Source organism: Herpailurus yagouaroundi, unplaced genomic scaffold (assembly GCF_014898765.1).
Source record: "Herpailurus yagouaroundi ecotype Mexico unplaced genomic scaffold, PumYag 203, whole genome shotgun sequence".
In the NCBI taxonomy this organism is placed as follows: domain Eukaryota; kingdom Metazoa; phylum Chordata; class Mammalia; order Carnivora; family Felidae; genus Herpailurus; species Herpailurus yagouaroundi.
In genome coordinates this window covers 33,619,855-33,630,520 of record NW_024412434.1, presented here as the reverse complement: position 1 = coordinate 33,630,520, position 10,666 = coordinate 33,619,855, and the positions used below count along the sequence as shown (strand labels likewise).

At 50.5% G+C, this 10,666-nt stretch overlaps 2 protein-coding genes across 4 annotated transcripts in view; one reads left to right on the top strand and one right to left on the bottom strand.

Moving 5' to 3' along the window:
• Nucleotides 1-6,827, top strand: part of LOC121014608 (translation initiation factor IF-2-like) — a 9,188-nt gene extending 2,361 nt beyond the window's left edge. The window contains exon 3 of the mRNA XM_040450956.1: nt 6,556-6,827. Coding sequence (XP_040306890.1) covers nt 6,556-6,743 — 188 coding nt within the window. The 3' untranslated portion in view covers nt 6,744-6,827. The remainder of the gene's footprint in view (nt 1-6,555) is intronic.
• The window catches only part of LARP4B (La ribonucleoprotein 4B), a 104,607-nt gene continuing 98,613 nt past the window's right edge, over nt 4,673-10,666 (bottom strand). For all 3 annotated transcript variants that reach the window (XM_040451578.1, XM_040451577.1, XM_040451575.1), the window contains one exon: nt 4,673-8,401. In XM_040451578.1, coding sequence (XP_040307512.1) covers nt 8,129-8,401 — 273 coding nt within the window. In that variant the 3' untranslated portion in view covers nt 4,673-8,128. The remainder of the gene's footprint in view (nt 8,402-10,666) is intronic.

Sequence of the window (10,666 nt, the reverse complement as noted above, 5' to 3'; positions counted from 1 at the left end):
TCAGACACCCAGCTGGTCACTCGTCTACACCGTCCACCCTCAGACACTTGGATGGTTACTCGTCCACACCATCCACTCCCTCAGACGCCTGGACAGTCACTCGTCTACACAGTCCACCCTCAGGCACCCTTGTGGTCACTCATCCGCACTGTCCTCCCTCTGTCAGCTGATGGTCATCGTCCACACTGTCCACCCTCAATCAGCTGGATGGTCACTCGTTGACTGTCCACGAAACCAGGTCCATGCAATCTCTGGGCTGTCTCGTGTTCTCCCGACCCTGCCCCTATCTCGGACCCGTCCCCCCGACAGTTCCCAAGGGCAGCTGGCTCCGCCTCACGTCTTCTCCCAAAACCATCCACCAGGCCGTGGCTCCTCACTCACCTGCACCCAGCACACGGGCCCCCTGAACTGAACACGGTGGCCGCGGCTCCACGCGCCATGCTTGGTTCCGGCCAACAGGGACATCCCGGGACCCGGGACGTGGGATCAGGCCGCCCGCACCTGCTGGCAGCGGAGGGATGACGTGCCAGGGAACCTGGCCGCCGCTGGCTGGGTCCGGGGTTCAGGCGCTGGCGGTACCACTTCAAGTGCTCACCGCGTCTTCGTCGTCACGGTATGAGGCGGGCACCATGGAAATCCACTCAGCCGAACGGACCAGGGGCACCGATTAACCTGCTGGTTACCTGTGAGAAGAGACTCCGGAAGAGACCGCTCTGGCCAACATACCTGCGGCCACAGAGACACTGATGTCCTTGAAACGGCCTGCGACCTGGACCTTAAGCATCCAGCAGGTTAGAAGCCCTGGAAGGCAAGGAGAAAAGGAACAGAGGAGCTCACGGAAAACACACAGCCCCAGCGCACAGATTCCTTTGTGTGTGAATGGTCTGCGTGCACCAGGTCACAGCCGGGACTGGCAGCTGTGAGCCGAGATAAAGGGTCCAGAAGGTGCACCTCACCGGCATTATGGGAAACGAAAAGCAGGAACGGTACACCAACGTCCAATAAAGTAAAATGTCAGAGCCTGGGAACCAAGAGGGAGATTACTGAATGGTCACAGGACAGATCCCACGAGAAGACACAGCAATCCTGAAGTGCCCAAACACAGGTGCCCAAAGTACCCCGACCGAGCGCCACCGGAGCTGGAAGGCGCGAGCCCCCGGGAGCAGGTGTGCAGACCAGTGCACCCCGACAGCTGGGGAGGATCCGAGGGCTCCTCCCTGCACTCTCCCCCAGGCCCCGAGGACGGTCCCGCGGCAGACCGCCGCCAGGTCGCCCATGTCGTACGGTGTTCTCTGACCACAATGGAACCAGACCAGGAGCCGGTGACACAGAGACAACGGGAAACTGTCCCACCACCTGGAGCGAAAGGACACACTTGTACATACTCACCTGGTCAAAAAATGTAAAAGTACAAAGAGCTGGGACTCAGGGACAGCAGGGAGCACCTGCCTCAGAAGGGACTATAAATCAACCACCTTAAATCCTAAGGAAGCGGGAAGAGAAGAGCAAATCAAAGCCAAGCAGAGGAAGGACAGGTGAGCGTTACTGACCTCCAGTCGTGCCCACCTGACTTGGGCACCGGTCCTGGGGCTTCTTGCGTGTCTGCCTGCTTTTCCCTCGTGACCTGACTGCCCATCACCCACAAGCACCTTTTGACCATGAATTCCCGACAACGACCCTCTGCGTCCTTACCACCCCCCACCCTGAACCCCAAGTTCATGGAAGGAGAGTCAGTAGGAAGAAATCTTCATTTGACTTTGCAAATTAGGCCCAAGCTCTCAGAACCTTGTCCCAGGATGAAGTGACTCCTGGTGTGGTTTTCAGCGGGGCGCTCCTGCGGCAGCCTGGTCTCCAGTCTAGCGGCCAGGGGCTGGGATGCCGCCTTTGCCAGGAGGCCACCCTCAGAGCCACAGTGTGGGCAGGTGCCGCCAGCCCTGAGGGCCAGACCTAACCCCCCACGTTCCTGCCCTCGTCGTGGCTGCAGGGAGCAGACCTGCAGTCACTAACAAAAGGTGCTACTCTAGCGCTGTGTACCATGGACAGCACTGCTGCCCTGAAACCTTGGCCACGTTTGGCGCTGACGCCCTGCCTGGTGCTGCCTCTCACATCCATTCCTACACTTGGACGTGGCGACTCCAGTCTTTTTGTGCCAGATGCACGGCAGGCTACGGGGGAGGCCCTTCTCCAGCGTCACTGCTGCTGCAGGCAGCGTCATTGCGTCATTGCCCGGGACAGGCTCTTTATTCTTTTGGTGGCTCCCAATTGTCTGGGAGCCTGAGACCCAGCAATCTGGGCCACACAGCTGGGCCTCTTCAGAAGCCCCGATGCTGCTGGCGCTGTGTGCGTACTGGGCACACGTCCTACGTCCTGTGGCTGGGGCGGAAGAGCCAGTGCTCTGCGAGACAAATGGCCGCCCCCGGGGAGCACCCGCTTTGCTTCTCAATGTTCTGGAGGGTCCTCGCACACTGCGTGCGGAGCCTCTGTACTGACGGGGTCACTGCAATGACGAGTCATGAGTTTCAGCTAGGCAAGGTGGCCACCGTGGCTCAGAGAAAATCTGGTTTAGGAGGAATCCAGGCATTGGGGGCCCTTGCCGTGCCAGGGACACCCCCTGATGGCTGCATCTCCCCATCTCCTGGACACACAATTGCCAGCCCCTGCTACGGAAAGCCTTTCCTCCCTCGGTCAGCTAGCAGGCGGCCTCTCCTGGTACCCCCACCCGAACCCTGAGGGCCCAAGTGACCGCCCTTTCCTTGTGACTCCCCGGCCCCCTTCAGCTCAGAGCAGGACTGTGGGGGCACGGGGACCAGGCCCACCTGGCGAACACCCAACGCACTAGCCACGCCCCACAGCCTCCGGTTCCGCAGACACGTAGAACCTGAGGGGGGAGGCCGGTTGTTCTGTTTCCCGTTTCCTCCTCCCTGCCTCTGCATGGTGGGCCAGAACAGTGTGTCAAGAGGGAGGGGCCCCAGAGAGCCCGGTGTAAGACCACGACAGGCCACTAGGCAAAAACAGGGCTCACAGCTCGTCAGGCCCCACAACCTGTGGCCATCTGCTGGTGGCACTTCTTCAACCGTCACTTTTACTCCACGATTCAGGACAACACAGGACTTTAATGTTAGTAAGAGATGTGGATGTACCAAGGAACACAATCCAACAACTTCAACTTCTTGGGGAAGGAGGGCTTAAATGCTGGGGCCCAGCTCTTGCACCCTCCCACAGCCGTGAAAGCACAGGCCTCGGCTGGCCTGCTGGCCCAGGTGAGCAGCACGTGACGAGGTCTGTGTACCCCCCACACATCCGTGAGCAAGTATGGCCGAGGGTCGGCGGAGACACTGGGAGGAACCTACATCAGCCAATCCTGATGTGTGATTGTCATTTCAAACCATTGGGTTTTGGGGGGCTATATGGAAACAGCAAAGCAACTCACTGCCCTATTTCTTCCAAGTTTTCTAGGCCAGTGCTGTGCACAAAGAATACATACTCAATAAATATTTTGTCAACTTAACAGACATTTATTGAGCATCTATTATGTTGCAGACAGTGTACTAAGAACAGAGGGTACAGAGGTGGTCAGGATGGGCTCACTTTCTGCCTTCGTGGAGCACATTCAATCACTGCTGCAAGGAGTTCCATGAAAGCAATTCCTAGCAATGCCGAATGATGGCCCTATGGTGTTAGCAAAGAAACAGAACTATAGACAGTGAAGGACAGAGCGCCTAGACAACACGCATGCACCTGCAGGGCTTCTCTAAATAACAAGACTGGCATCACACATCATGGAGGATAACAAGTGACACGGAGAAAAGGTACTCTCCGTATGGCGAAAGCAGAATTAGGTTCTTACCCCAGACCATACACACACACACAGGCCAGCAATTCCAAACAGGTTGGGCGCACGCGCACGCACACACGCACACGCGCGCACGCACACAGATTATCCTTACGCCTGCAGAGTAGGGAAATACTTCATAAACAAGACCAAGACGCTAGAACTGTAAAGGAGAAGATTGATAAATTTTACTACATGATAATTAAAAACTGTAAGATAAAACATACTCTAAAAAAGTTAAGACAACTGGTAGAGATTGAGGGGAAAATTTTGTAACATACATAACAGACAAAGAATTAATAGCCAGAACAGATCGAGAACACCACGTCAGTAAGAAAAAGGTAACGCCGCAGAAAAATGGGAAAAGGATATGAACAGGCAGTTCACAGACGAGGAAAATCAGTCCATTAACATCTAAGTAGACCTGTGTGCATCAACTCGGTAATATACTAACACGTTCGTCCATTCAGCCTTGAGCAGCGCTGGCATCACCGGTATTTAGGGATAAGTCAATTACTTTGTTTCTGAGGCTCACGTCTGATTTGAGAACCACAAGGACCCATCATCAAGCAACTCTATGGGAACACCTCAGGGGAGACAGGCCATTTAACAAGAAACAAAAGATCCCGACATAGGGTATTTACCTTTGTGGCAAATCTGGGATTTAATACTCCCCCAAGTGCCTTAAACCACTGCACCTGGGGGTACCCTCACGCTGCAGACGCTCAGTGTGCGAGGCACCATGATGACCCAAACACAAGTTGGAGGCAACCAACCATGTTTCATTCTCTATATATATACACTAATGGGAAGACACAAAAATTATTTCTTAAAAAGATGTATTCTTGAAGAAATTTTTAATTAAAAAAAATCAAAAGAAAAATTGAACAGTGCCTAAATCTTTATTTTTCATAACCTACATTTTTCAAATTAGACAGTTTTACACTGAATGACACAAAAGGAAACTTAAATTACCAATAGTTTACATGTAAGCTTGATTCCAGTCTTAATGAAAAGTAGAACAAAAACAAAAGCCCTCAAGAAAGCTTCCGTATTACATCCCGCTCTGCTCCTGACTTGGATTGTCTGCTGCGCTCCGGGTGACAGGCCACCAAGTGCACGAGAGCACGACTGCAGCTCGCAGGCGGCAGGCACAGACGCGCACCTTCCTCGCCCGCTGCCCTCGGAACAAACGGAGCCGGTGTTTAAATGTAAACCTTGTGCTCCTGGCTAATCCAGCAACAGGAAACATTTCCTGCCACCCGCTAGTGACAATCAGTGATGCGGGGACAGGAGGGCCAGACCAGGAACATCAGGACACCAGCTCTTAAAAAGCAACTACTCTACTTGAAATTCATGTCTGGTGAAATGGGGCCAGATTCTCATCCCTCTATTTCCAAATTAGAAGTATCCCCACACAATTTTACAAGTTAAAACGTCATTTGTGATTGCCGTATCTGACTCTACACCCTGAGGTACTGCTGAGGAAAGGAAAGAGTGACGTTTCTAGAAACGGACAAAAGCCTCAGACCGCTGGCTGCTTGCTCCAGAGCGGCCGCCCCCCGTGCTGCGTCCCACCCTCCCCTTGTGTGGGCTCCCCTCCTTTTCTGTGAGTGTAAGATCTCACAAGGATCTCAGAAAGATGGGCTTTTTTGGACATAATATAGCTATTTGGCATATCATCTTTGCTTAATTAAAAAGAGTGCTATAAAAATAACACCAGAGCGAGGTTGCAAATCTGGATGCGACAGACTCTGGCCACGAGGACAAGAGCTGCAGTACGGTGCAGGCGTGGGTGCAGTGGGACGGCCGCCACACTGGCTAGCCGTGCCCCGTTGCTGTCACGAGTGACCACCTCCGTCCCGTGTGCAGTAGATGGCTACAGCTGGCTCTAGCACACACACCCCCCGGCCGGGGGGAAGGACACGGCACTCCTGAAAACCAGTGTCTCAGCTCCACAGGTCTGCGGCTCGGGGATGATGAAGGCTGACGGCATCCGCTCCCTCCTCCAGCAAAGACCGCTCGGTGCGGACCTCCTGTGGCTCGCCTTTCCAACTCTTCTCACAGTACTCATTAGCTGGGGTGTCAGAGGTCAATTCTTCCTGATTTTTTAAGTCCACGATCCCTCAACTACAAAAAAACGAATCCCCATGTTCCTTTTACAGGCATCTGCAACATACTAGCACTGTTTTTTCTAAGTAAAATCTGAGTACTGGCAGCTTCTCTGAAGGACACGGTCAAGCTCACCAGGGCGTGATTTCCTCTGGCAGGGCGAATCGCGCGTAGCTATTTATGATTTTAAGTAGATTATCTTTTACGTTCTCCTGAAGATCCTGCCAGTTTCTGCTTCCTACATTATGCTTTCACATTAGCTATGATTAGTACATATTTACAGACTTTTAAGAAGAGCATGAAGACATCGGAAGCTTTAACAGGACTTTCCGTTTCCCTTCTGCAGCAGCAAAGAGGAGAATCAGTCCAACACACCAGCGTAAGAGGAAAAGAAAAACACCTCAACAAATTAAAATAATATTCAAACCACAACATTTAGTTTTATCTACATCCAGCTCAATAGCAACATTTATAATATATCAATAATTTTTATCAGATTTTTCTCTTTAGGGTACCTTTTTAATATGTTCTGATTATTTACAACTGTACAAGCAAAGCACACACTCCCAAGTGCACATATTTAATACAGTATCGACTATTTGCATTTACAGGATTTCTCAACAATCTGAGAAAGGTCAACTGTTGCAGATCTTCAGGGTACATCACAGACACCGCTGCCAGCCCAGCTCCCACACTACGGAGCGCTCACTCAGAAACCCCGGCGGCGGCGGCCCCACGTGACAGAGCGGCTCTGGAGCCCGCTCGCGCCCACCCAGGGGCCGGTCTCCGCCAACTCTAAGCTGTCTTCTACAAAAGTTAAGGCAAAGTCATTTTCAAGTTTAAATAAAATTCAAGTCTTTAAATATTGGATGGAAATAATTTTTAAAAAAAAAAACACCTCAGTCTTGTTAAATAACATTTTGTGGAATAAACTGTATGGTTACATTTAGCAGGAAATATTTTAATGTCTGCTGCTTAGAATACTTAAAGAAAGAATTTAGGCATTTTAAAACAAAATAATTTATATTGAACTTTATTATCCACTGCTAGCGCTAGTGCATGCGTGTTCTTCAGAGTGCAGCACTTCCGGAAGGGAGTCAGTGAGACCCTCGTCTCGGAGGGAACTGTTGGCCTCACCGCCACGGGCACCGCACACACCTCTCTCACGACTTAAGTAACACTTCCAATGTGTGCCGACACGGAGGTACGGGGAGGCTCCCACAGAGCTAATGCGGGGGAGCCGCGGGAGCCACGGCAGGAGCCACGGCAAGAGCCACGGCAAGAGCCACGGTGGCTCCCGAGTCCTCCGGGCCAGCTCGCAGGAGCAAGACAACATCAGGGTACAATTTCGCGGTGACGCGTCGGTGGGCAACCAGGTTTACGTTTTCATGTAGGTTCTATTCACAATGTGCTTTGACTCTATCTTACACAACAGCCACGGAGTCTGGATTGAGAGGCTGGTTACTTGCTTGCAGCACATAAAAACTCACGGTTTCAGGGCTCTCTTGGGTGCATCTTGCCCAGTAGGTCAAAAACAGGCTATACTTTAAAAAAAAAAAAAAAAAAAAAAAAGCCAAAACAAAAAAAACAGAAAAAAAAAAAACCAAAACCCAAACAACTGCTAGCGTCACTTGCTAAGATTCTGAATGAAGTACAACTCCCATGCCAGCGAGGGCACCACCTGACCCCACCCCTTCTCCAGGCCACACTGACTGTGTTGCCTCCAACCTCGATCCCAGCCGTCTGCAGCCCACCCGTCGGTCTGGACATCTCAGAGACATGCACTTGCTAACCAGTTATTTTAAAAAATGAAGTAGCATAGTTCCGCTTAATTTAGAAAAACTCACTATATATAGAGCTTGCATTCATAGCCACATGGAGGCTTAATAAAAATATCAATTTGTTAGGATAAATGCATTTACTATCCTGAAAAAAATCAGACTTATGCATCACCTCCAGTTAAGCACCAACCTAAAATAAGGTTTATATTAATTAAATCCTGAAAAATAGATTTTTTTTCAAGAGGGGGGAAAATCCGACTCACGGAAGAAACACCACTTGCAGGCACCTCAGCGGCCCGTCTACGCTGCAAGCTCCTAACCAGCGGCTCACTCTCGGCCCCGAGTGGGACAGTGCTGAGTTGTGGCGACCTCAGTTCCTCACAGCCCTCCCAGACCTCGGCGCTCACTGAGGGGACTTGGGAGGGGTGCTCTGTTCTCTGTGTGGACGCTTCCCGGCCGCTGGGGGCGAGGGCCGGCGGCCTGGCGGCCTCCTCTGGTCTTTGGGTGGTCCCGGGTTGGACTTGGGGGCACAGGGCTCTCTCTCGGCGAGCTTCTTTTCTTCCTTCCCACAACCAACAGCATTTGGCTTCTGTTCTTTCGGGGGCTGCAACGGGGAAGACGGAGGCTCTCTACTCGTCCTCTGACAAATTTCCGCATAGCTGGGTTTTCGCAATTCCTGGGAAACAGGCACAACAACGCACAGAATGACGTCTCCAAACATGTGAAAATAAAGTCTACTTCAGGTAAAAGTGAACAAAGCTTTCAGCAGTAGCCAAATTCCACATTCAAAAGTACCGTCACCGGTAAAGGTTCATAAATGTCAACAACTTCTATTTTCCCGCAACACAGGGTTCCCTCCGAGATACTCTAGAAATATCCTGTAAAAATGGGTAAAACTAGAAAAGGTGCTCAGACACATAGTACTGGCCTCTGCACACTCTCTCGCCATACGGAAGCCTCCAAGAGGGTGTGAGAGACGGTGCCCCTGGAAACAGGCAGGAGCAGCACCTGCTTTCTCTGCCCACGTTTCCTTCCAAGCATGGCACTGCTGCGCATGACACGGGCTTCCTGGAACACCTGTAAGCGATGCAGCCCATCACTCACCAAGGAACGTCAAATAACGTCTGTGCCCGTTTCAAACTACCAGAGGCTGGTGGTGTGGATTTGGATTCAGGAAAGGTGAAGACAGAGTTAGAAACTTTCTAGAGGCGTCCGCTTGTTCCCTTGGCGGCTGTCTTTTCTCTCGTTCTGCTCTGAAGCGACACCCACCATCTCCCCCAGCAAGTGGGCTCGGCCTGCGGAGGACGCCATGCGGCTCTGCTTTGTCTGGCTTTCGGAGCCCGCCACCGCCCCGAGCAAGCGGTCCGTGCGGGCCGTGGGCTACGACCCGTACAATGCCTATGATCACACAGTACCACCTATGGAAAAAGCCCTTGTGAAAATGGGACATTCGGATAGCTCTTCCTTCTGGGTGCTATGGAAGAAGAGCTCCCTGTTCTGGCTTGGCTGCGAAACACCTCATAGACGTAGGAGCTGGCATCATAGGTGAAGATTATAGAGGAAATGTGGGTGTTGTACTAAATTTTGGCAAAGAAGGGGCGCCTGGGTGGCTCGGTCGGTTGAGTGTCCGACTTTGGTTCAGGTCAGGATCTCCCAGTCTGTGAGTTTGAGCCCCGCGTCGGGCTCTGTGCTGACAGCTCAGAGCCTGGAGCCTGTTTTGGATTCTGCGTCTCCCTCTCTCTGCCCCTTCCCTGCTCATGCTCTGTCTCTGTCTCTCAAAAATGAATAAACGTTAAAAAATTTTTTTTTTTAATTTTGGCAAAGAAAAGTTTAAGAAAGGGTGATCGAATTGCACAGGTCATTTGTGAACGGATTTTTTTATCCAGAAATAGAGGAAGTTCAGGTTTTGGATGACACTGAAAGGGGTTCAGGAGACCTGGGTTCTATTGGGAAAAATTAAAATTTATGCCAAGAATAGAAAATGAGAAAACATACTTTTCTTAAAAATAAAGTGTCTCTGCTTAAGCTGTTTTGGTGTTTTGTACTTCTGTAAACTTACTAGTGTTAGCTTCTAAAACTGGTTGTCTTAGGATTAAAGAAAAGATACCTCAGTTGGGGTCACAAAGGAACTTACTTCCTCGTGTTTTTATATATTTGAATGTTGTATAAATCAGTGTGGTGACCTAATACAAAGTGTTTCCTTTTTTTAATAGAATGTATATCAATTACAGATCCAAAACTCCCTATATTATTTAATTCACTAAAGGCTGCCTCTCAACTTATTAAATTGCTTTGTAAATTACAAAAAAAAAAAAAAAAAAAAAAAAAAAAAAACAAAAAAACCTTTCTAGAAAGGGGAGTCTGGGTGGCTCAGTCAGTTGAGCGTCAGACTCCTGATTTTGGCTCTTTTGGCTCAGGTCGTGAGCCCAGGGTCATGGGATTGAGCCCCGCATCAGGAACGTGGGGCCCGCCTGGGATTCGCTCTCCTCCTCTCTGCCCCTCCCCCAGCTCACTCTTATCTCTCAAAATAAATAAAGTTAAAAAAAAAAACTTTTTAAAAAAAGTTAATATTTCAGCTTTTGAAGGCTAAATAGTAGAAAAGAAACTTAAAACTATTTCATGTCCATAAGCCATTTACTAACTTAAAAATAATTACAATCTGTAAAAATTTTTTCTTTAAAGATTCAACCCTGTAGACCTAAGGATTTAACTCCCAAACGTCAATGGCAGAAGATCACACTGAGGACAACACAGATCAGAACAAACAGGGCGAGCGCACCAAGGGCAAAGCAGCAGGGAGAGGAGCTGCAGGGGCCCGTGGCCAGGACAGAGCTGCCCTGGGTGGGGGTAGAGGCGGCCGTGCTTCTGCTTGGTGTCTGCTGTGACAGCACCGGTCTGAGTGAGCAGAATCCACAGAGAAGGCGGGGCAACGGTCCAGAGA